The following is a 27,725-nucleotide window of genomic DNA, read 5'->3' on the forward strand; positions in this document are numbered from 1 at the left end:
TAGCAGATAACTTCACATTAAAGTTTACTAAGAAAACTAAGGATACCAAATGTGACATTTCTCAGCTTCCTAACTACAAATTTGCACACTACTATCTGAATGAAATCTCACTCCTTACCTCTCCTGTTGGACAAACTGTCCTCTTCCTCAGTTCAAAGCTAATCCCTCTATCAATACTTCTGTATCTACCCCTTCTGGCAGCCCCTAGGGCACAAATATTAAATCAGTTTTTTTGATTTGTCTTTTGCATTTTCAATCTCTCCCTCTCTAGGCCATTCCCCAAGTCCATGACCAGGCACAAGTTTCACCCATTATTTAAAACATTTTCTTTTACCATGTTTAGAATACTCATTTTAAGAAAGCAGAGACAGTCTGGGCAACCTGGCGGTGAAAGAGACGTAAGTTTTTAATACCGCTGAGTGACCATCCCCCCGCCAAAAAAGTCAAAGCAACTAGGAAAATAAAACAAACAGATAAAACCAAACCAGAACAAAATAAAAATGGCCAACAAATACAGCACAATTGACTATGTATTACTCATGAACCTTAAAATACTGGCAGTTAGGACCCAACACCAATAGAAGCAAGACCCACATGGTATCAGAACATAACAGGAAGAAGAGGAAAGGGATCTGGGACAACCCTGAAGCCAGAACATCCACAAATCAAACTGACAGGGCCAACTTCGTATGGAACAGCAACCAAAACTGGGAGGGAGCTTCACAGCTACAACTCACAAGTAAATGCAAGAGGATCACACAAAGGTCAGAAATCTCAACACTAAGTGAAACTCCCTTCTAAGACAAAGCAACACACAAAGCAGAACTGCCAGGAAGAGAAATCAAAACTAAGCATTACAGAGCCATAAGGGGTAAAGGAAAGAAAGTCTAAAACTAGAATGATTCTAACCACTAGAAGACATCTGACAATGTCTGAAAGCAGTTTTGGTTATCACAGTTAGGGGAGTGGGACAACAGGCTGGTCACTGGCATCCAGGAGATACAGGCCAGGGTGCCACTAAACATCCTACAATGCATAGGACAATTTCCTACAGCAAAGATTATCTGACCAAAAACGCTAATATTGTAGAAAGTAAAAAACCCTGATCTAGATAAAAGGAAGGAAGGAGAAGAGAAAAGGTCCTAGAAAATATATTTTTGAATACTACACACCAACAGGAGAGGATTCCTACAGCCACAAACCTAGCAAAGCTAGCTTATCCAACCCTTCTCATCTAAAAGTAATATAGGAAAACCATCTTACTTAAACACAAATAACAGAAAAGAACTGGAAGCTCAAAAAGAGAGGTGAGAATGGGAGGAGAGAAGAAAAATATATGAAGAAATAATGACTAGAAAGGATTCTAGTCAATTCTCATACAAAATTTTTATAAGAAAAATGAGAAGAGTAACATTCCTACAGATAAGAATCACACCAGAAAGACGTGCACAAAATTAATGAATATTTTAATACAATATGTAGAACCAAGGCTTTTCCTCACACGTTTTAATTTACTAAAAAGATGACTATAAAGTATACATACGAGCAAAAAATAATTGGGAATTTACATTTTTTAAATTATCAAAAGCAGTAAAAAACATGAAATACTTAGAAATATATTAAACAAAAGATATACAAAACCTATACACTGAAGATTATAAATATTGATGAGAGAAATTAAACACCACCTAAATAAAATGGAGAGATAGTAGAAAAAAGTTGAAGGATTTACCATACCTGACTTCTAGGATTTACCATACCATACCACACAGCTACAGTAATCAAAACAGTATGACACTGGGAAAAGGACAGACAAAAAAGATAAAACAGAATACTGAAATACTCATGAATGAAATGATATGATATCTAGAATCTGCTTCAAACTAATAAGGAGGTATGTGTAGACAAAATAAGATTGGTCGAATGTCGGTAATTTTTAAAGCTTGGTGTTATGAGGGTTTATAGAACTATATTTTCTCTGTTTTTGTATACATTTGATACTTTCCATAATAAAAGACTTTTTAAAAAAGGCATCCATCTTTACAAAAAGATTTGAAAAAGGCTTCCAGTTAAAGTGGTTAGTATAAAATTTTAAATGGCGCTTGGATAAGTTTCATCCACTTAGAGCAGGGTTGGCAGACCATGGCCTGTAGGCCAAATACTGCCTGTGGCCTGTTCCGTAGGGCCAGCAAACTAAAAATGATTTTTACAGGGGACTTCCCTGGTGGTCCAGTGGTTAAGACTCCACCCTCCCAATGCAGGGGGCCTGGGTCCAATCCCTGGTTAGGGAACTAGATCCCACAGCATGCCACAACTAAGAGTTTGCATGCCACAACTAAGGAGCCTGCCTGCCACAGCTAAAGATCCCACATGCCACAACAAAGATCCCACTCGCAGCAACGAAGGTCCAGCACGCCGCAACAAAGACCTGGCGTAGCCAAATAAATAAAAAAATTTTTTAAAAATCTTATCTATCAAAAAAAATGATTTTTACATTTTTAAAGCATTGTTTAAAAAAGAAAAGAAAATGTGACAGAGGGTCCATGTAGCTCACATGTCTAAAATATTTACTAATTGGCCCTTTATAGAAAAAGTTTTGCCAATCCCATGATCTACGGAATCAGGCAATCAAAACTGCTACAAGTCAGAGTAGGTATTCAATATCTGTTGAATAACAAAAAGATAAATTTCCTGGGAATTCCCTGGCGGTCCAGTGATTAAAGCTCAGCGCTTTCAATGTAGTTGCCCAGGTTCAATCCCTGGTCCGGGAACTAAGATTCTGCAAGCCGCACAGTGCAGAAAAAAAGAAAGAAATTTCTTTAAAACAATGCCCACAGGAAATGTTATTATATTTAAAAAGTTCTTTCAGCTGAATGACCGCATTCATGTAGAAACATTCACATATGAAAAAATTTATGATTATGTAGAAAATATGAAATCCCATATATTTGCTCCTCTCCCTTTTCTACATTCTATATTCATAGAACATTTCTTCTCTCAAGTACTACTATGATGGAGATCTAGTAGATTTATTCAAATGAATTTTCCTCCCAATCTAGCCACATTATTGATTCACATTGTCAAATCACATTACTGTATCCTAAAACAGATATATAGTCCAGATGAGACAAAAACTCAAAAGAAATGCACATATATGCTGAAACAAGACTTCTCTTACTTAAAACCAGAGAAATATTTCAGAAGATGGTTCAATGGTCTTATAATGCTAGAAAAAAAGAGGAATGTATGATATGAAATCTCCTTGGCTGAATATCAAGCATCAAATATTCAGATCATATATGTCATAACAAGCTGACTATGCATAATGGCATTTCAAGAACTTTGTTTTTGTTTCATTTGAAAGTAAAGGTTTCCTTATCATTTGTTAAAAAAAAGAAACTACTGCAACAAAGTATCCGTAAAATAGATTATTCTTAAAGTTGTTTAAATCTCTGCAATACTACCAGTTTAGGCTGCCTGCCAAGACCTATTACTCTAATTTAAAATTAATTATAGAAGATATCTATTTCTGACTGTATGTAAAAATTACATCTTCTCGGGCTTCCCTGGTAGCACAGTGGTTAAGAATCCGCCTGCCCGGATAAAGAAGATGTGGCATATATATACAATGGAATATTACTCAGCTATAAAAAGGGATGAGATGGAGCTATATGTCATGAGGTGGATAGACCTACGGTCTGTCAAACAGAGTGAAGTAAGTCAGAAAGAGAAAGACAAATATTGTATATGCTAACTCACATATACGGAATCTAAAAATGGTACTGATGAACTCAGTGACAAGAACAAGGACGCAGGTGCAGAGAATGGACTGGAGAACTCGAGGTTTGGGAGGGGGCGGGGGGGTGAAGGGGAAGCTGAGACGAAGCGAGAGAGTAGCACAGACATATATATACTACCAACTGTAAAGTAGATAGCCAGTGGGAAGTTGTTGTATAACAAAGGGAGTTCAACTCGAGGATGGAAGATGCCTTAGAGGACTGGGACGGGGAGGGTGGGGGGGACTCGAGGGAGGGTGGAGGGGGAGTCAAGGGAGGGAGGGAATATGGGGATATGTGTATAAAAACAGTTGATTGAACTTGGTGTACCCCCCCCAAAAATAATAAATAAATAAAATTAATAAAAAAAAATAAAAAAAAAAGAATCCGCCTGCCCGTGCAAGGCACAGGGGTTTGAGCCCTGGTTTGGGAAGATCCCACATGCCACACAGCAACTAAGCCCAAGTGCCACAACTACTGAGCCCACACTCCAGAGCCCGTGAGCCACAACTAATGAGCCCATGCTCTGCAACTACTGAAGCCCGCGTGCCTAGGGCCCGTGCTCTGAAACAAGAGAAGGCACCGCAATGAGATGCCTGCGCATGGCAACAAAGAGTAGCCCTCGCTCTCCACAACTATAGAAATTGTGGGACGAAGAGCCAACGCAGCCAATAAATAAAAATAAATAAAATATATTTTTTAAAAATTGCATCTCAAAATTGTATAAAAATACAATTTACATGGTACAGTTTGAAACAGTAAAATTAGTATTTATTCCAAATACCAATGTTCATCTTTCCTAAAAAATAGTATAACCTGTCCTCAAACTCAGGCTCAAATCAAATTACAAATAAAATTATCATTGTCTAAGATCAACACAAGTCATTAAAAACAAGTTAAGTATCGGTTTAGATCCAGAAAAAAATTTTAATGTGTCAGTAAATAAAGCTTAAGGTGTAACTTTTGCATGGTATTCTCAGCAGATTCTCCATTTGTCCCTGTTAGCTGGGTCCCCGTGTAAAAGAAAGTGAAAAACCCTTTCAGGTGAGAGTACCAAGACCTGATCATTCAATACATGAAAACTGGTAACAGGGTTTTGGCTAAATATAAATGCTATCTACAAACAACAAACACAAATTAGCAATAAGTTTTCAAGACAGGAGAAATAAAATTAAATATGGTCAGAAAACAGTTCATTAGCTCACAAACACTTCAACAAAAACTGGCAATTCCTCAGGCTCTCTCATTGCCACAATCTTTGCTATACATGTAACTGTAGAAAAAGCTGGTACCAATTACTCAGTAAAATAAAGCTAGATATGAAATAAAAGTTTAAATTCATTCTTGATGCTGAATTCCCTTTCTCTTCAAATTAAACAGAATCAGGAAAATGTCATGCTGAAAACAACCCACTCTTTAATAGTGTGTTAAATTACTATGTTTTTGTATGTGGTCACAATGTAGTGCCTTCCTAATTTATCATTTGGTACACTGATTAGGCAGTCTGAATTACTGATTTTTTTCCTGAAGCCTGATTGCTTTTAGGCACATACTATTACCTGAACTTAGCCAAGAAAGAACTGCCTAATAAAAGGAGGATAGAAAACAACAAAACACGCTTTCATCTGAGGATCTCTTGGGCTGAGTCCTGGTCTAGAATTTCTACACGAATTTATCTCTCAGTGGCTTTAAGACTTTTTTGACAGACACATACATTATAAAGATAGAGCCCCCAAAATAAATTTAACCAAGGAGGTAAAAGATCTGTACACTGAAAACTATATAACACTAATGAAAGAAAGTAAAGACTACAAATAAACGGAAAGATATCTCATTCATGGACCCAAAGAATTAAAACTGTTAAAATGCCCATAGTACCCAAAGCTATCTACAGATTCAATGCAATCCCTATCAAAATTCCAATGGCATTTCACACAGAAATAGAAAAATCCTAAAATTCACATGGAACCACCCTGACCCAGAATAGCTACAGCAATTTAAGCAAGAAGAACAAAGCTGGAGTCATGACAGTTTTTTATTTCAAATTCTATTACAAAGCTATAGTAATCAAAACAGTATGGCACTGGCATAAAAATGGACACACAGATCAATGCTCAGGAAAAAACCCCACACACATATGGTTAACTAAAAGGTGTCAAGACTATACAACAGAAAAAGGACAATCTTCAATAGGGTTGGGAAAACTGGACATTCACATGCAAAAGAATGAAAAGGGACCCTTACCTTACACTATACATAAAAATCAATTCAAAATGGATTAAAGACTTAATTGTATGACCTGAAACTATAAAACTCATATAAGAAAACATAAGGGAAAAGCTCCATGACCTTGGTTTTGACAATGATTTTTTGGATTTGACACCAAAAGCACACGCAACAAAAGCAAAACTCAACAAGCAGAACTACGTCAAACAAAAAAGTTTCTGTACAGGAAGAAAAAAACAACAACAAAATGAAAAAAAGCAACATAGAGAACAGGAGAAAATATTTGCAAACCATGTATCTGAGAAGGGGTTAATACCCAAAATATATAAAAAAACTTATATAACTCAGCAGCAAAAATATAAATGACTCAACTTAAAAATGGACAAAGGACCTAAAGAGACATTTTTCCAAAGAAGACATATAAATAGCCAACAAGTACATGAAAAGATGTTCAGCATTACTAAGCATTCGGAAAATGCAAATCAAAACCACGATGAGGTATTACCTCACACTTTTTAAGATGGCTATTACCAAAAAGTCAAAAGAAAAGTGCTGATGAGGATGTGGAGAAAAGGGAACCCTTATACACCATTCATAGGAATGTAAATTGATACAACCATATTGGAAAACAGCATGGAGCCTCCTCAAAAAATTAAAAATAGAACTACCATATGTTCTAGCAATTCCACTTCTGGGTATATATCCAAAGGAAAAAAGTCTCTATCTCAACAAGGAATCCGCACTTCCATGTTCATTGCAGCATTATTCACAGTAGCCAAGATATAGAAACAACCGAAGTGTCCACTGATGGATGAATGGATAAAGAAAATGTGTGTGTGGGGGGGGTGTTCATCCACAATGGAACACCATTTGGCCTTAAAAAAGAAGGAAATCCTGCCATTTGCAACATGGATGAACCTGGAAGACACTATGCTAAATGAAATAAGCTAGACATAGAAAGACAAATACTACATGATCTGACATACATGTGGAATCTGAAAAAGTCAAATTCATAGTAGCAGAGAATGGAATGGCAGTTATTAGGGGCTGGGGAGTAGGATTAGAGGAAAATGGGGAAATACTGATCAAAGGGTACAAACTTTCAGTTATAAGATGAATAAGTTCTAGAGACATAATATATATACAGTGAATATATCTGGTTAATAACAATGTATTGTACACTTGAAATTTGCTAAGAGAACAGATTTCAAGTGTTCTCATCACAAAAAAATATAACTATGTGAGGTGATGAATATGTTAATTATCTTGATTATGGTAATCATTTCACAATGTATAAATACATTAAAACATCATGTATTTTACCTTAAATATATACAATTTTTATTTGTTACTCATATCTCAGCAAAGCTGAAAAAAAAACGGATAGGAGATATGGGCATACAGATATTTTAACTTCTTGAAATTCAGTGAGCCAATAACTAACAAATATTTTATCCCCTTTTTCAATTTGTTCTGTTTCTAAATAAGGTGGGATACTGAAAATTTTAAAGACAGAGCCTCTAAGAAATCTGCAAGATAACTGTCCCCAAACTATTCCTCCTAGGGTGCCAAGAGGCTGCCTAAAATTTACTCCTTTCCAAAATTAAATATTACACAAGAAATCTTGAACAATTCATTCATAATCATCTTTTTACTTTACAATCAGTACCAAGAAAACCTCAGCCTATCCTCATCTCAACTCAAAATTCAAAATCACTTCAATTCACATAATATCTTCAAACTACCCAAAATTTCCAAAAAACAGTTATAAAAGATGGAATTCAGGAGCTCAGGTAATTCTGATTCCTCTACAGTCTCTTTTTTGTCCAGGTAACCATATCTTCACATAAAAGCTACAGTGAAATAAAAGTTAAAATTCAGAAAAGTACCTTAGATGTTTTACTTAAGAGTTCTGTTTGCTAATATAGAAACTTGAAAAACAGAGAAAAGACTTTAAAATGGAGAAATAATTTAAACTCAGAAGGTACTCATTTTCAAAAATTTAATTTTTTAGGTTTCAAAACAGGACTAATTTTCAAACTAATTAAAACTTCTACTAACAAAATATTTCCCTAGAAATTACTAAAGCAGCTGACTGATTTATTATTATTAATAGTAAATTCATTATTACCAATGTTGAGTGAGCCCTCTACACTACCCAGCAAATACTGTTTCAAACCTTCTCCACTGTTACTCTGGTCAGCTTGATTTTCTGCACTCAGTAAACACTACTTCAAGCCTTCTCCACTATTCTTAAACCTTGAACATCCCATTTCACCCTCTCTACTCTTAATAGGTAACCTTGCCTAGTAATTCAGAGATAAAACATAAAGAAGCCACTCAACTATGGAAACTCCATTAATTTCTGCATACCATATCTACAAACTTCCTTGTACCTACACCTATCCTCCCCTCCTATACTACAGTTCCAAAAAGCTGTTCTCTTACCTAAACCGAATCACTTCATTTAAAGGCAGGACCCATTTCCTTTCTACCTTCTAAGGAATCTTTCCTCTCCCTACTGAATCTTTCCCATAAACATTTATATGTGCTTAAAGTTTCTTCCACTTCAAAAACAAAACAAAAAAACTCCTTTGTTCCAACTTCCCATCTTTGACTCCTTCCCTTCACAGCCAAACTTCCCAGAACAGTTGTAAACAAGCTTAGTTTCCATTTCTGTTTTCCTACTTTTCCCTCAACCTATTTCAATCAGTGTGGGATCCAAGCTTTCCTCTCTTCCTAGACAATCATATCCACACTCTTGGCTTCAATTATCATCTGTATGGCCAATGCACACTTCTGGTCAATACCTTTCCTCTAAATTCCAGATCTATATACATTAAACTATCAACACTAAATATCTAATTTGATATTTCAAATGCACGTTTAAGAAAGCATGTCCACAGAACTCATGAGATCCCTGCTCACCCTCCAATTACTATTAAACACACATACTCCTAAAACTTGCTCCTCTTGCATTTTGTTCTGTCTCAGCGAATGGTACCACCATACATCCAGTTATAGAAGCCAGAAACTTGGGAGTAATTCTCAACATTTTCTTCTCTATCTAAACCAGTGGTTCGCAACTAGAGGCAATTCTGCGCCCAGGGGATATCCGGCAATGTCTATAGACATTTTTGGTTGTCATAACCAGCAATAGGTGGCATCTGGTGAGTTGAAGCCAGGAATGCAGGTAAACATCCTAGGATGCAGAGAACAGCCCCTTCATACGAAAGAAAGTTGGTCCAAAATGTCAATGGTACAGAGGCTTAGATGACCTAATTTAACCCATCATCAAATCCTATCAATTTCACTTCCCCCAACACAGCTTAAATTCATCAATTTTTCTTCATCTTAACCGTCAGCACTTCCTAATCCAAGGCACCATCACCTTCCACCTAATAACCAACCATAACTTCCCTACATCCACACTTGTTCAGCTGCTTAAAATGAAGTCAGAATAATTTTATGTACATGGTAAAGGGACCATGTATATATTTAGTAAAATGCTGTAGCACAACATTGTAGTATATAGCCAGCACTCACAAATATCTGTGGATACTAAAAAAAAAATACAGAATCTAATCTACTTCAGGAGTTTCAACTGTCACTTTTATTGCAGGTGACTTCAGGGTTCATAGCTCTGGCCCCAGCCTTGCTTCTGAAATTTATATGACCAGTTCAGCTACAACATGTTTTTCTACAATACTAATTAGCTTACAGACAATTGGTAAATAAGGGAATAAGTATCAATTTAATATATTAATTGGGTTGATTTGTATGTGGAGCTGAAATTGTGGAATTATAACTTTTACAAGGGAGAAAAAAAGAAAAGCCCTCAGCTTGGCTGCTCACAGGCCGGAGTCCTTATAGATCTAAGACAACTAAAATTAAACATCCACATCCAGGGTTCCCACTTGATAAGCATACCCCCAGCCTCACATAGCTCTCTGATGATGTATTCCCTTCCGAGTCTACCTTAACAGCAGACTCACTGACTCAGAGCTCCACTTTTAACTGCCTTGTCTCAGTGCCCTCCATGAGCCAGCATATCTCAACTCTGTACTGTATATTTTTAATATCCCCTGCAGCAGCATCCAACCATGCTAAGCCACCTACCTGGTCTGTGCAAGTCATTTCCTAAGGTATCAATTATTATTCTTGATAGTGTTCTGGATACAGAATTGTTTAGGTTTTGAGTAGTCTGCTCCAGCGCTATTTTCCCATAGCCGTATATTCTTAGTGTGCAATCTGCAGAACATGAGGTCTTTTAAGAGCCCAAATGTTATAGCAGATTTCCCCATAGTTCCAAATAAGTCTTAACTACCTCCCTTAATCAGTTTACACACCCAAAACCTGGGTTCCTTATCTCTGTTAACAGTCCAAAATCAAATCATTAATGTCATTAATATCTCTCTCTCCCTCCTCCCATATTCAATCATAACACACATCTATCAATTTTCCTTCTACATGGTCTCTCATGTTTTTTCCACCACCATCCACCATTACAGAAAGCTCCAGCACCTCTCATCTGAAAGAATTTAATAATTAATAGCCTCCTGTCTCATCTGAAAGAATAATTAATAGCCTCCATCTTCCAGGCCCTCCTTATTCCAAACCAGACTCCACTATACTGTAAGAACTGTCTTCCCAAAAATGCAAATCTAATTGTGCTAGTACTCTACTCAAAAACCGTCAACAGCATTCTACTGTGCACTCAAGGCCTCAAACTACTGCTCCACTTTTGTTTCTCACTGAACCTCCCACTCATTTTACAACCCAGCAGAGATAAACAGAGGTAAACCATTTTATAATCCAGCAGAGATCAAAAGAAGTAAACCATACAAACTACTGAGCACACTGCTGGCAAAGAAAGACACTCAGCAAACACTCGCTATTACTACCATGGATTACCTGCTATTATAGTCAGTTCTAATGTCATCTCCCTACCCTTGATTTCAGGTATCTTAAGTTCCTGCTCTTTATATTATTAGAGATGAGGGTCAAATCTTGGTTGTGTCACTTACTAGCTGTGACCTTGAGCAAGTTATTTAGCTTTCTGAGCCTCAGTAAAATTAGGATAATATCCATGTCATGGGGTTGTTGAAAAGACTAAATGACATAGCATATGTAGAATGCCTAGAAGAAAAGAGACATCAATAAATGTTAGTTTTCTTTAAAAGTGTTCACTTAAAGAATGAACACAGAAGTAACTACTTGCCTTCTTTCTCCCACAACTAGGCAAGTACATAGCAGAACTCAAAGAAATTGGTTTAACAACATAATATTATCTTTACCCCTTGAGATAAGTGCTTATGCCAAAAACATAAGATTTAGGAGAATTTTCTCCTATGCTAGTAAGCAAAGAAGAAGTTACTGATATGGAACCATACTTTACTAGATGATTTATACTGATTAATGTGAATCGTGTGATTACATTTACTGAGACTCAATATATACCTAGTCCATACGCAGAACTAGTAGTTATTTAGTTAGTTCTAATAGTTTACTATTACAAACATATAAATACATGCAAAAATAGAGAAGTTCAATACTGATGCATAATATATTCCATAAAAAATGGGCCTACCTGCATACATATATCAAAAACCCACATACAATAAAAGGTTGTTACATCATCATTCAAAGAATCGGTCTGATTTGATTTATACTGCAAGCTTTCACAATACAGTATTACATGAGTTTCTTCAAAATGAGAAAGCAAAGAAAGGACAAAAAATTGGGGGGGTGGGGGCGAGATACCAAAACATTCCAAGTTAGTCACTTTGTTTTTTCCTCCCTCCCACTGGTATTGCCTAAATGCTTTTCCTATTTCACAGTAAGAAAAGAATTGACAGCCTTTTTCATAAATGTGCTGGGACAACTGGACCAAGAGGAAAAAATTAAATTAGACCCCTACTTCTTTGATCTCTATTGAGAATCAAAGACCTAAATCTAAGAACTAACACTATAAAACTCTTAGAATAACACAAAGGCATTAATTTCTGTGATCCTGGATTAGGCAAATGGTTTCTTAGATATGATACCAGAAGCTCAAGCAACTAAAGAAAAGCAAATAAACTGGACTTCATCAAAATGAAAAGCTTTTGTGCTTCAAAGGACACCATCGAGAAAGTAAAAAAGACAGAAGGGTGGGATAGGGAGGGTGGGAGGGATGCTCCAGAGGGAGGGGATACGGGGATATATGTATACACACAGCCGATTCACTTTATCGTACAGCAGAAACTAACACATTGTAAAGCAATTACACTCCAATAAAGATGTATTAAAAAATAAACTGATAGAAAAAGAAAAAAAACACTGAAAGAAAAAAAATATGAAGTTATTCATAAAAAATTTTTTTCTAAAACATATTTTGGTGGAAAATCAAATATTTCTTATATATTCTCAAACTCAATGTTAAAGCTTCCAACTTTTAGTAAAATGCTATCTCTGACTTATATCCCTGATTGTTTTACATGTGGTAGGGAGAGGGTCAGAAGAAGTTTTGCCTTGCTTCATTTTGTCATATAGGTTTTTATCACTAGTCTTGAGCACCTATGACTGAATTTTTCTCAATAAAATTATATATATCCATAAAAAAAAAGTAAAAAGACAAACACAGAATGGAAGAATATATTTGCAATTATATATCTGACTTTTATCAAGTCCAGTATTTAGAACATATAAACAACTCTTACAACAATTAAAAAAAAAACCAATTTAAAAATGGGCAGTAAAATAGATAGCTAGTGGGAAGCTGCTGCATAATACAGGGAGATCAACTCAATGATGGGTAATGACTTAGAGGGCTGAGATAGGGAGGGTGGGAAGGAGTAGCGGGAGGGGATATGGGAATATTTGTATAAATATAGCTGATTCTCTTTGTTGTACAGAGAAAACTGGCTCAACAGTGTAAAGCAATTATATTCCAATAGAGAGCTTGAAAAAATAAAATAAAAAATAAAATAATCATCAAAGGAAGCCTTGTACCTTATACAAAAGCAAACAAAGCATTGGTCATAGATCAAATGTAAAAAAGGAAAACCATAAAACTCTTAGAAGATAATGTAGGAGAAAACATTCATGCCCATACTTTAGGCAAAGACTTATTAGATATAAAACCAAAAGCATGATCTTTAAAAAATAACAATAAACTTACCAAAATTTACCCTTTTGTTCTGCAAAAAAAATGACATTAATGGAATAAAAAGACAAGCTCCAGACTGGAGAAAATATTTACAAATCACGTAAGTGATGAAAGATTTGTATCCAGGATATCCAAAGAACTCTCAGAAGTCAACATTAAAAACAATTCAATAAGGCTTCCCTGGTGGTAGAGTGGTTAGAATCCACCTGCCAATGCAGGGGCAAGGGTTCGATCCCTGGGCCAGGAAGATTCCACATACCATGGAGCAACTAAGCCTGTGTGCCACAACTACGGAGCCTTTGCTCTAAAGCCCACAAGCCACAACTACTGAGCCCATGTGCCACAACTACTGAAGCCCACGTGCCTAGAGCCTGTGCTCTGCAACAAGAGAAGCCACTGCAATGAGAGGCCCATGCACCACAACGAAGAGTAGCCCCTGCTCACTATAACTAGAGAAAGCCCGCACAGCAACGAAGACACAATGCAGCCAATAAATAATTTAAAAAAAAAAAACACTTAAATAAAATATGGGCAACAGATCTGAACAGACACTGCAAAAATAATGACAAATATGTGTGTATATATCATATATGATACAACATATGTGATATGTTCAGGATAAAATTCTCAATATCATTAACGATTAGAAAAATAAAAGTTCAAGTGCGATACAATTTCACACCTACTAGAATGACAATAAAATGATAATAACAAATATCAAAAAGTGCACGGGGGGGACGTAATGCACAGAATGGTGACGACAGTTAATTCTGTACTGCATACTTGAAAGTTGCTAAGAGAGCAGTTTTTTTTTTTAACTTTTTTAAGAGAATAGATCTTAAGAGTTCTCATCACATCTCAATTTGTAACTTTGTAAAGTGATGGATGTTAACTAAACTTACTGTAGTGATCATTTTGTCGTATACCTTAAATTAGTACAAAGTTATGTCAGTTATATCTCAATAAAACTTGAGGGAATAAAAGAGAGAAGTACATGAAAATAAATAAACAAACAAAAATGGGCAAAGGATCTGAATACACAATTCTCCAAAGAAGATACACAAATGGCCAACATACAAATGAAAAGATGCTCACCATCATTAGTCATTAGGGAAATGCAAACCAACATCACAAGATACCATTTCACACCCACTAGGTTATAACCCACTTGGTTATAATCAAGAAGACAAACAATAACAAGTGTTGGCAAAGATGTGGAGAAATCAGAAAACTCACACTGCTGGTAGAAATGTAAAATGGTGCAGCCACTTCAGAAAACACTTGGGCAATTCCTCAAAAAGTTACATACAGAGCTACCACATAACTCAACAATTTCATCCTTAGGTATAGACCCAAGAGAAATGAAAAAATATCCACACAAAAGCGTGTACACAGATATTCACAGCAGCATTATTCAGGATGGTCAAAAAGTGGAAACAGCCCAAAAGTCCATCAACTGAGGAATGCATAAATAAAATATGGCTTTATCTATACAATGGAATATTACTCAGCTATAAAAAGGAATCAAGAACTGAGAAATGCTATGACACGGATGAATCTTGAAAACATTCTAAGTGAAAGAAGCAAGACCACATATTGTATGACTGCATTTATATGAAATGTTCAAAATAGGCAAATCCATACTGATAAAAAGTCGATCAGTGGTTGCCAGAGGCTGGGGGAGAGGGGCAGAGATGAGAAAGGAACTGCTACTAGATATAAGGTATCTTTTCAGTGATGAAAATGTACTGGAATTAGACAGTGGTAATGGTTTCACAACCTTGTGAATATAATAAAAACCACTAAACCATACACTTTAAGAGTAAATTTTATGATACAATTACATCTCAATTAAAGAAAAAAGAATGATAGGAGACTAAAAAGTGGCACAACTAAGGAATGAAGTAAGTGTTCCTTTTTCACCCAACATTTTCTGTACACTTACTATGTTCCAGACCTATGCTGGCTGCTAGGAACCCAAAGGTGAGTAAAACAAAGTCACTACGCTCTCTTCAGCCTCATTCTCCTTAGCATACAAGTGTCATATTTCTCGAGAGTAGAGCAGCTTTGAAAATGCAAAAACAACAAATATAAGCCACAGAAAATTCAAGAGAATGCAGATATTTACATTATAAACTCTTCTAAATTACCCAGAATTTTTTTTTTTAGGTTTCACTAAACATGGGGAGGGAGAAGAGATATGCTTCTAATACTGGCACTAAATAACTAATTGTTCCCCAATGCTGATAATGTCATTTTCCAAGAATTATTATTTAAATAGCTTCATTTCATTTATTTGAAATTTGTTTTACACATAATGTTTTTGATAAATCTTTCTTAATCATATCATTTTGGAAGTATTACTTTCTCACTGACTCCTGGGTTCTCTATTTTTGACATTAAAAACCCCACAATAAAAATAAATACCCCAAAAGAAGATGCTTTTTAGTACTTTACTACAATATCCATATGAAAGCTTGTTTTTCCGTAATAAGAATAGGTGACAACAGAATTCTCTAAACTAAGAAATCAAACATTTTAGGCTCTAATCCCAGATTTTTTATGAATCAGAGAAAATCTGATATCCTGATATGAAAGCTACATTTCCATAGAAGAATAGCTCACAAAAGTCAAAGTCAAGTTTAGACAGAAAACTCTGTTGAATAGTACTTTAAATCGTGCAAAAAAGGGCTTGTTCTACTTAATCCAAGACATTAGATATTTTTGATACTTTTAATACACTATTTATATTAACTTCCCAAAAGATAAAACTAAAATCTACATTAAAATTACCTTATCTTTGGCCTCAGGCAGTGTGATTTCTCTAGGTTCTAAAAATGGTATTTCTCGAAAAGGTGGAACACCTCTGACTATATCTGGTACATAGTGTGTGTGAAACAATGGCGGCATTGAGTATCTTCTTTCACCTGATAAAGGCACTATGTGGTTAACTATAGTTGGCTCTTGGTGGGGTGAATGGAAACGTTGCCGTTTACCATCAAGAGGAAGATTCTTTTCATCGCTTAATCTCCTGAAAACAAACAATATACCTTAGTGATTAAAGATATAACTTTCTATTTTCTAACAAATAGAAAACAATTTAAAATATATAAATACTGGATGACAATACTGACTTCTTCAGCAAGGCCACATTACTAGCTCTAAATGAATCTTAAAATATTCATTTTCAGCATAAGAGATGCCTTAGAAAACATCTTTAAAAAAATGTGTAATAATAATGCATATTTAAGAAAAAACAAACCACATATATACATTAGGGTTAGTCTCCTGCATCTGAACTATCACAATATTTCATATCAGCAGCAAAAACTTGGCAGGAAAATTTCCATTTATAGAATCACTAACAATAAAAGATCCAAACTCTAACATAAGGAGGATAAGATTAAGTGAACTGAGTGCTATATATAAAACAGGGCTCTTTGAGTCCACCTATATTCTGGTTTATTAGTAGGAAAGACCAAATTAAGAGATACTTACTTTCTAAAAAAGCTGTAAAGACACTGGACAACTAAAGAAATCTGAAAATGAACTGCATTTCAGATAGTGATATTGTACTAATGTTAAATTTCTTGGGCATGATCAATTTATTTTTGGTTATACAAGAGAATACCCTTGTTCTTAGGAGCAATGCATTGATGTGCTGCGGGGTAAAGTGAAACGATGTCAACAACCTTCTTTCATATCATTCAGAAAAAAGTAAGGGGAGGAAAGGAAAGAGGCAGAATAAAACAAATCTAGCAAAACTGATGAATCTAGGAAAACCACATACAGGTAGGTGTTCATTCTACTACTCTTCAAATTTTTCTGGAGACTTAAAAATACTCAAAACAAAAAGGGGAAAATAATTTTTAAATAATTACTTGTTGGACAAGAAAGGTATTTACTTCACTGATATATTACGTTGTTTACGCCATAGGAAATTATCCAATTCCTTTTGAACTCTAAAATTTTATGGGTCATAGCCACCTGAAGGGTTTATTTTAATACTCCTTGGGGATTATGGCAATTATTCTCTCCTTGACAGACCCACAAAATAACTGGAACTCCTACTCACAGGTAAAGTTTCTAAAAACATAAGTGTATGTTTAATATTTTTAAACATATAATTTAGAGCTTTATATGCTGAAGATCTTCTATTGAGAGTGTCAATTTTAGTTTTAAAAATACATATGTATAATTATAAACTAATGGAGTTTATTTTCATTCATGACTCACAAATGGGCTATCGGGGCAATTTCTAAAAAATGAAAATTTGAATAAAGTCAATACTTAAGCATCATTATAGTTTTCCAAAATGACAACTTTGAAGAACAATTCACAGTGCTTCTAAGTATGGGATCTAGAGCCAGACCACCTGGTTTCAAATCCCAGCTATGCTACTTCTACCTGAATAACCAGTTCGTTACTTCTGTGTGCTTCAGCTTTCTCCTCAACAGAAGAGGGGTAACATTACTTACCTCATAAAGTGTTGTGAAGCTCAAAGTATTATTTGCAAAGTCCTTAGAACAATGCCTACTACACATAGTGAGTGATCAATAATTCTTCGCTAGTATTATTTCTAATTGGACATAAAAGTTATGGAATGTTTATACAGGCTTTAAATAGCAATATCCTACAAATACTGCCAAATCTTATTTTAATAATCACCTCTAAAGTTCTATCATAATTACCTTGTGATACATCAATTTCTTTTAATCAAATTGGTTAAAATGAATTGATTCCTGACTTCTCTATAGGAAGCTTTATGTCATATAGACATTTTCACTATAATAATATTTATCGCAGAATCTCACCTGTGTAAGATAAATCAGGTAGTAAACTTTACTAGAAAGAAGGTGTTATAGGCCAAATTATGTCCTCTCAAATTCATATGTTTAAGTCTCAACTCCCTGGGTACTTTAAAATGTGACTGTATTTGGACACAGAGCCTTTAAATAAGTAATTAAGTTAAAATGGGATCATTAGAGTTAGCCCTAATCCAATATACCTAGTGTCTTCAGAAGAATCGATGACATAGAAAACACAGGCAGAGGGATGGCCATATAAGGACATAGAGAGAAGGCAGCCATCTACAAGCTAAAGAGGGAGGCCTCAGAGGAAACCAAACCTGCCCACACCTTGATCTTGGACTTCTGGCCCTCAGAATTTCGAGAAAATTAATTTCTGTTGTTTAAGCCACCCAGTCTATTGTATTCTGTTATGGCAGCCCTAGCAAACAGACAGAGAAACCCATCTGATTTAGTTAAAATCTCAATTAAAAGTAGTTATCTGAAGTTAGTTATCCCTAAAGTTTTTTAAATACTTTGAAGTTTTAAAATTCAGTTATAGGACTGATTGCACAGGTCCAGAAAACAAAATTTAGGGCATAGTGTCCATTCAACTTAATACAAGATACATTGTTAAACAGTTCCCCCAAATGCAAATTTTTCTTTTAAAATAAGTAAGAAATACTTACTTCCTTCCTCGAAATAGTGGGGAAGTTGAGGTCTGTATTGGACTGACATTTCCATATGTCAACTGCTGTAATGATACAGCTCTAGACAAGCTACCAAAAACAAAGAAAGAACAGCAGTAAAGTACATTTTTTTCCTTAAAAATGAAAAACTAATTTCATAGAAACTAAACAATTCACTGATCAAAAGAAAACAAGACATTTTCTCTAACTCCAAATGTTTCATGTAAAAAGGATTTGTGTCAAGCAGAAAATGAAACTTACATATGATGGGCCAAAATAACACCATACTTACTCTGTATTTTGAAAGTTGAACTGTGCATCTATAAGCTGCTGGTGTGAATAAAGACTTGGTGACAGGGTGAAGAAGTTATTATGTTGTTGATGGTTTGGAGTGAAAGGCGGGCGACCCAAAATTGAGTTTGGGAACATGCTCTTGTTCACTAAAAGTGAACATGTATTCTTCTACCTAGAATAGTTTTAAAGATAGTTTATTATACCTTAAAAACACTGAACTCTTTGGTAACTAGTATCTGATAGTTAATAAACAACTAGTTACCAAGTTACAAATTTCATTTGCAAAGTTATTTTTTATAGTTCAAATAGATCTCTTAAGTCAACTATAAGTAATAAAAAACTTACTAATAATAAATTTTAAATCTAGATTAATCACATTATTCAAATGATAGTAAAAGCTATGCAAGTTTCTAATTTTATAATGAATTTACCCTAACAAATATATTCTAACATCAACAAATCTTTTAGAAATCAAGTTAACACCACTATACTCTGATAATAAAAAGAAATCACCCCAGAGAGACATTTAATGAAATCCTACAATTTTTTGCATTTATTCCCAATCTAATTTACTCAAAAGTATAAGCCATCATATGACAACCTGATTCCCAGGATTTAGATCTTACAGATCTGATCAAATGAGGGATGGGAATTTGTATTGCCTAATAACTATCTATAAAATTCTGAGATTCCCCTCGAAGTCTAAACAAGTTATAAAAAGAACTTGCAATGAAAGAGAGTTTGTTCCACAGGGATAGGGAAAACCTACGTACAGAGCAATCAGAATCGTTCACTGCCCCAGGCAGGAGACTAGGTATTTATTCTTTGCAATGACTGACTCCAAAAGGCTATAAACTTACAAAGACTAGGGTAAGAAAACAAACTGAAAACAAATATTAAGTAAAGTCTACAAAGTAAAAGTAGGATGCCCAGCCTATATTCCCAATTCAGGAAATTAGAAAACTCAGCTACAGAATAACGGAAAGAGAAACCATATAATACAGTAACCAAAGAACCTGTAACAGAGTAACAGTCATTCACCAAGAAAAAGCTAAGCCTGCCAGCAACCTACAATGAAGCCTACTACTGAACTGCCCACCCATGCACACAGAAGTTTCCAATTTAGATTTCTAGTTAGAGAACAGACATCCATGATCATCAAAAGTCAAAAAATAAATATTTTTTTTTAAAAACAGGCCTAGGAATAAACAGAAACAATACCTGGAACAAATGAAAAGTGAGGAAAAAAACAACAACACTCCATAATTAATGAAGAAACACTGCATATGTAAAATGTGTTTTTTAAAAAACAGAAAGGGCTCTTGGAAATTATAAAATTAAAAGGAGAAATATCCAGCAGAAAGCTAAAAGATAACATTGAGGAATAAACAAAAAGGAAAAATTGGTGAGGGTAAACAGGAGGCAGGACAGTAAGAGAAAACACATAAGAAAACCAAACTGTGTGGTCCAACATCCAATACAACAGAAGTTCCAGGAATAACAGAGAAAACACACAGAAGGAAATTACCAAGTATATAAAACAAGAAAATGTCCAGGACTGAAGAACACCAAACCTTAGATTGAAATGACCCAATTAGTATATAAAGCACAATTAAATACATACACACACACACACACACACACACACATAAAGGCATATTACAGTGAAATTTCAGAGTATCAGGTAAAAGAAGCTTATAAATATTACAGAGAAAGAAAATGTTATAAATAAAGGGAAGGTATGGATAAACAATAAGATCCTATCGTATGGCACAGGGAACTATATTCAATATCCTGAGATAAACCATAATGGAAAGAATATAAAAAAGAATGTATAACTGAATCACTTTGCTATACAGCAGAAATTAACACAACATTGTAAATCAACACCACCTCAATTAAAAAAAAAAAAAACCCCACAAAGGGATGGTAATCAAAATGGCTTTGGACCTCTCAATAGCAACAGCGGAAACAAGACAAGGACATGAATGCCTTCAATGGTTCTGAAGGAAATGTTTTCAAACTATAATTTTATACCCAGCTCTACTATCAGTGCAAAAGGAGAATAAAAACATTTTTAGACATGTAAGGTTTAAAGAAAAATAACAAAGGAAGGAAGGAAGGAAGGAAGGAAGGAAGGAAGGAAGGAAGGAAGGAAGGAAGGAAGTTAGGGGAAATCTGGGATCTAGCAAACAAGAGATGTGACACAGGGCAGAGACAAATTCCCCAAGATAATGGTGAAGGGAAGTTAAACAGCTTAAATCAGAACAAGTAGATAGCAAGCTTCAAGAAGATATCCAAAGAGGAAAAAGATTAACTGGTAGATTACTTGACATATCTGACCACAGAGAGGAGTTCGGCTAACAGAGCAGAAATAATTATAAGAACAGAAATATAGCAAGTTAAAAATAAACTACTCAACTACAGACAAAACACATTCAAAAGGTCATAGAAAAAAGGAAACATAATCAGTCACCTACTTGGTTCTTAGAATAACATAAGCATTGAACATATTGATTTAAACAGAAATTGTAATATATTTATTATATATTATTTACTACATTGCATTTATTTATATATTACATATATTATTGTAATGTTACACATATTTACATGTTTATATACACACATAAATCTCACAATTTATAATGAGAGGATACATAAGAGTGCTAAATCCTCATTTTCAGTAAATGTCAATCAAAAAAGCTATAAAAGTTTTTGCATTTTTTTCTTTTTCTTTTTTTTTTTTTAAGAACAACAGAGGAAAATAATATAAGCTGCTGAAAGAAATGGTAATTGCCTCTGAGGATTGAGACTGGATGGCTGGAAAAACTAGGAGACAAGAAGAGAGAAAAAAGGAGAAAGACCTGGGAAGAAACAAAAAATCACTCATAGAAACTTCATTGCTTTTTAATTCCATAAGATTAAAATTTCTTAGGCTGGCCACAGATAGTGAGATTCACCAGTCAAAGGTCCGTAACAGGTTGCGGACACGAGTCTTGGGCTACCATCAGATCCCATCCCAAGTGCCTGACTCTAATTTGGACCAGAGACAAGGTGTTACCTCCAGAAAACAAGAGTTTGTCAGCTTTCTTCAGCAAGTCTTTACCTCTTGTTACAGGAAACTGACTTAAAAAAAAATCAATCCTATTGTATCTGCTAAACTATACTCTCTGATGTTCACTGCTCAGAGGAAATATCCTGAACCAAGCAGGATTCCAGAGAATTCTTTACCAAAAGCACACTCGATAATTGCAGAATGCCACATTTAAGGCTGTCAACTAATGCCTTCTTCTCCCTTTGCCTGGGGTCACACTCCTTCTTGGCCTCCTTGACTCTGCTTCTCTGACTCAACTCCCCATAAAACAATTACTATTTCATAGGATTCATGAGAAAATGACATTAAATACAATTCATTATAATGAATTTTGCTTGATATTTAATTTTGTTGTAACAGATACTATAGATGTGATCAAATAAGATAAGGAATTTGTATTCAGAAAAAACTAGAATTAAAATACTCTATATTCAGATTTATTTAAATTAGTTCATAGTTAAAATTCTATACATTTTGTTTACACCTATAAACAATATGCTTGTGTTTTTCTTCAGGCTTGAGACCCAAAGTGACATAATAGCCGAGACCTCACTTTATTTCTATCCCATTACACGGTCAGATTCAAACTCAAGAATAAGTCAAAAAATGTTTTGTGGCCCAGAAGTACTCCTCAAAGTTAATGACCAAATTACCCATGGCTTAAAAGCTGAGAATGATTCCATACTCAAAAGTTTACTTTAGGGCACTTATCTAAATCAGCCTATCCCAAATTCCCGGATAAGCATCAAAGGCTTTAGAGTGCCTCCAAAATAAAGTGTCTGTTGGGTTCTCCTCAGGATGAATTTTTGGCCCTCAAGTCTGGCTCTTAACCAGGCCAGCCCTCAAAGTGGGGAGGATCAATTCCTAGGGAATGTAATCAATAACATTCATTGCTCTCCAACATAGGTATCCTGCGTGTCTATCTAGAGGTAAGAAAGTAAACCAAAAGCCCATGAACTTCAATTCCTCTAATATTTCTCCTTACACATTCCAACACTAATTTTGATGAAAATAAAAATGACACCAAAATAATAACCTATTATAAACAATATTAGGGATCATTTTTTAAATAGAATAGAGTTTCTAAGAATAAAATCCAGCAGATCTATTATCATACCAGATTTAAGGGGACCTCCACAAAATTTTAAATCTTTTTCTCTATATATTTTTTTTTAATTTTATTTATTTATTATTTTTTGGGGGGTACACCAAGTTCAATCATCTGTTTTTATACACATATCCCCATTCTCTATATTTTGAATGAAAGCCTTCTTCACCAAGTACAGAATGATCCATTGAGAAAAAAAAAAATTACTCCAAGTTAACCACAGTAGCAGGCGTAAGAAATTTTATGATAAATAAAATCCAGATATTGGTGGTATCCTATTTTTCTTTGAAAGTTATCGATTTCTTAACCTGTACTTGACTGTAAAATGGAATAGGTAAATTTTGAACTGCTTTAAAACTGTTGCATTGGGTCTTACCTTAAGGAGAGAATCTTAAGGATTACTTCTTGACTAAGGCTGCCCATTTGGAAATTATACAGTTTTATTTGTAAATAATCATAGATGAGACAAGGCTGTAACGGAGTAGTTTACAAAGTAATTCCTAGTGATATAGCATTTGGTCCTATAACTTACAACCTGGAATTTCTGTGCTAAACTTGACCTCCCCTCCAAGGAATCAGAGAACATTCAAGGTTACATAATTCCTTCATCAAGATTCCCTGGAAAGTGGAATATACCTGTATAAAAACCAGAACTTCAGTGGCTAAATTCAGTTCTCTGTCCACTTTGTCCATATGCCTCACTTCCTTTCTCCACAATGCGAAGTGTCCAACTCCTAAATCTTGCTCACCCCGTCAAACCACCCACATATTTTGAAAAGGATATTCTTTTTTATATTTTTTATTGGAGTATAGTTGCTTTACAATGTTGTTAGTTTCTACTGTACAGCAGTGAATCAGCTATACGTATATATACCCTCTGATCAAGAATTAGATCCCATGAAAGTGTTAAAAAATAACCTAGCCACATGATTGCAAACGGACATTTTTTTAAATGCCTATTCACACAGAGTCTGTTACAAGGTATTTCCTGATCAGACAGAATTTAGACTATTCACATCAACAAGGCAACGTTACTATTATTGGCTATTAATCAGTACGTATTAAGCGCCTTCTAGCTGTTAATGCCATGTTAAAAGCCTTGTGGTAATAAAGCATACACTTCGAGGGTATTTACAAAAGTAGTATGTTACCTGTAATACAAATGCAGACTTAGTGTTCAGTTACGATCTCTCCCCACAAAACCATACACCACGCGTTTGTTGTCAATTTAGCTTGAGTTTTAGTTTCTTTTTTTTTGTTCACCCTATTGGTATACCAATATAAACAAACAGCTGCTATTTTAAACAAAGAGCTGAGAATGTATTAAACAAGACAGGGAACTTGGATAAAGCAGAAGTTATGAGACACTTAAGCCCCTCGTGTTCTGACCTAGAGATGAAGAACCTATCTTCGAAGACTGAACGGGGCAAAAACAAAGGGATAAATAACAATCGGACAGTCCTAACCTGTGCACTTTGCGGCAAAGCGAAGAACTGAGGCAATTTCACAACCATTTAGTGAAAAATCTTAAATTTTAAATTATTAATCCAAATATTTACCTTAGTTCTTCACCACCCTCTGAAAACCCATGCAGGGTCCCAAGACAATCTTCCTCTTTTGGTCCTAGGCTGAGGACGGGGCGCGAGGAAAACAAACGAGTGAGAAACATAAGAGTTCCTAAGATTCTTCAGAAGCCTGGGGGCCGCCCATTTGTCTGGGGTGTCGAAGAGATTATGCCGGAACCTCCCAAGCAAAACACTACAGTTTCCGAAAAAGTTCTGGGCGCCCCGCCCCCCACCCGGGCCTACAAGGTTGATTACCTCTCCGAAACCCCCTAACTCACAAGTGTCCTCGGGGAAGGGCTAAACTGCAGGGTCTACCGGCACCGCCCGCCCAGGAGCTCCAGGGCCGGAGCAGCGACGACCCGGCGCGTTCGGTCCTAGCTTTCTCCCGAGCCAAAGGAGGTAGTGCTCGCGCGGAATGGTTAGGCCCGGCTCCGGCTCCGGATTGCGATCTAAGTCCCGGGCTCGGCGGCCGGGGAGGAGCGACACAAGAAAAGGCAGGGCCAGCAAGGGTGTGGGAGCTCGGGGGAGGTGGCAAGAGACGGAAGACCAAAAAGTAGCCGAAAAAAAGCGGCGTAGAAACACCCGTCTGAAACACCCGGAAGACCGGCGTGACCCCGGATGGAAACAGCGAGTTAGGAGAGGGAGGTCATACTTCCGGCAGCCGCCTGCGAGCTGTTTGCTCGAGTGCGCAAGCGCACGGCTGCTGGGGTCCCGGCTGGGAGGGAGTAGGACGCTCAGCAGCTGCGCGTCTGTAAGGGAAGGGCTGGAATTGCCCTGAGGAAGGCGGGGCGCTGCCCTGGATTCCCTCCCCAGTCTCACTTTCTGATAAACGTTTTTTTACTGTTCCTTCCTGTCTCAATCGGGTGACTCCTCCACAGAGAAGCTTTTCCTGGCCAAGTTTTCCCTTACCCTTCTGCACCGATCAGAATTACGGTTTCTTTGTTTTTCCCTGTTAATGAACAGAGAGCTGCTTGGGGACCCTTATTTATCTATAAAGCCGGGACTCAACTCCCTGCCCGTGGTAGCTAACCTTCACTAATTCAACAAATATTTAATATTTCTTCTTGAGTGAGCTTTAATAGTTGTGAAAATATAAGATGTTGAATTTATTCTTGTAAATCTGTTAACAATATTCCTTAAAGTCCTTTTGAAATATATAGGCTCTCATCCCCTCATTCCTGAAATTGGTTAACTTGTGTCTTTCCTTTTTCCTGAACGACCTGACAGGAGGCATGTTAACCTCACTGATTTCAAATCTCAAAGACGGCTTTTGGTTTCACGGATTTTCTCTTTTTAATTTCTCTTTCATTGATTTCTGCTGTTGTGTTTATTTCCTTTCTTTCTTTTTTTTTTTTTTTTTGAAGTTTTTAGAGTTAATTTTCCAGTTTCGTGGAAAATAAGGTCATTGATTTGAGATTTCTTCCTTTGTACTATAGGCGTTTAGTAGTATGTTTCCTTCAAAGTACTGTGTTAGCTGCATCCCACACATTTTAATATGTTATGTTTTCATTTTAGCTCATTTCAAAATACTTTCTAATTTCCCTATAGGTTTTTTCTTTGATCCCTGAATTATTTATGTGTTATTTAGTCTCCAAGTATCAGAGTTTCCAGATACCTTTCTGTTATTGATTTCTGATTTAATCCCATTATCATCAAAGAACATATTTCATATAATTTGAATCATTTTAAATTTTTTGAGACTTGTTCTGTGGTCCAGAATATGTTTGGTCAGTCTTGGTAAGTGTTCAGTGTACATTTAAAATAAATGTGTATTCTGTAGCTGTTGGGTGAAATGCTCTACAAATGTCAATCACATCAAGTTGCCTGATATTATTGTATAAATCTAAATCCTGGGGGGATTAGAACATACAGATTTTCTGTCTATTAATAATTTTATTAATTATTGAGAGGAGCACTGAAATCTCTGACTATAATTATGGATTTTTCTAGTTCTCCTTGCTATTCTATCAGTTTTTGCTTTATGTGTTGTGAAGCTCTGCTGTTAGTTGCATAAATATTTAGAATTGTTCTATTATTTAGGTGAATTTATCTTTAATGAAATTGAATATGTAAATTATTTTGTCATTATGAAAGGATTCATTTTATAAATGACATTCTTTTTTCCTGGTAATATTCTTTGCTCTTTGTCTGATGATAATACAGTCACTACAGCTTCCTTTTTTATAGCACTAACATGGTTTGTTTTTAAGGGAAAAGGTAATTCCAATTCTACAAAAGTCTTCCAGGAAATTGAAGAAGAGTAAATACTTCCCAGTCCATTCTATAACCACAGCATTGCTCTGATACTGAAACTCAAGATGTTCCAAGAAAAGAAAACCACAGGCCAGTAGCCTCATAAACATAGATGCAAAAATTCTTAACAAAATTTTACCTATTTTTGTTCACAATATATAAAAAAGATAATACATTATAACCAAATGAGGGCTTATCCCAGGAATGCTAGGCTGAATTAACATTGGCAAATCAAACAATATAATTCAGCATTAGGTAAGACTAAGAAGAAGAACTTATCATTTCAATAGATGCAACAAAAGCATTGGAAAAAGCCAATATCCATTTGTAGAAATACAAGGGAATACATACAACTCGATAGAAAGCATCTATAAAAAGCAGCACACTCAATGGGAAAGAACTGTTTTCTTCCTAAGATCAGGAATAAGGCAAGAATTTCTGCACTTACTACCACAGAGGTTCTACCCTGTACAATAAAGCAAAAAGAAGAAATAAAAGCCATCCAAGTTAGAAAAAAAGAAGTAAAACTGGCTTTATTTACAGATGACGTGATATATGGTCAAAATTCTATAGAATCCAAAAAGCTACTGGAATTCAAATGAGATCATCAAGACTACATTATATAAAAATCAATATACAAAAGTAAATGGATTTGTATTCTACTAGCAACAAACAATCTGAAGTTGAAATTAAAAACACCAAGTGCTTAGGGATGAGTTTGACAAATATACATTTATTTGTTTGTTTGTTTATACAAATTGTGTGCTGAAAACTACAAAA

General features: G+C 35.4%; 1 protein-coding gene across 4 annotated transcripts in view; it reads right to left on the reverse strand.

The window, feature by feature from the left end:
* Positions 1–25,302, reverse strand: part of TENT2 (terminal nucleotidyltransferase 2) — a 69,825-nt gene extending 44,523 nt beyond the window's left edge. For 2 of the 4 annotated variants that reach the window (XM_057740398.1, XM_057740394.1), the window contains exons 1-5: positions 24,971–25,302; positions 24,687–24,755; positions 18,921–19,094; positions 18,629–18,718; positions 15,946–16,183 (exon numbers count right to left, since the gene is read on the reverse strand). In XM_057740398.1, the coding sequence (XP_057596381.1) occupies positions 15,946–16,183; positions 18,629–18,718; positions 18,921–19,057 (465 nt within the window). In that variant the 5' untranslated portion in view covers positions 19,058–19,094; positions 24,687–24,755; positions 24,971–25,302. Of the gene's footprint in view, positions 1–15,945; positions 16,184–18,628; positions 18,719–18,920; positions 19,095–24,278; positions 24,516–24,686; positions 24,756–24,970 lie in introns of those variants that run through there. The other 2 variants (XM_057740397.1, XM_057740396.1) reach the window with 2 other exon arrangements.
* Between the last annotated feature and the right edge of the window lie 2,423 nt (positions 25,303–27,725).

The sequence above is a fragment of the Hippopotamus amphibius genome, chromosome 1 (genome assembly GCF_030028045.1).
Source record: "Hippopotamus amphibius kiboko isolate mHipAmp2 chromosome 1, mHipAmp2.hap2, whole genome shotgun sequence".
NCBI lineage: Eukaryota > Metazoa > Chordata > Mammalia > Artiodactyla > Hippopotamidae > Hippopotamus > Hippopotamus amphibius.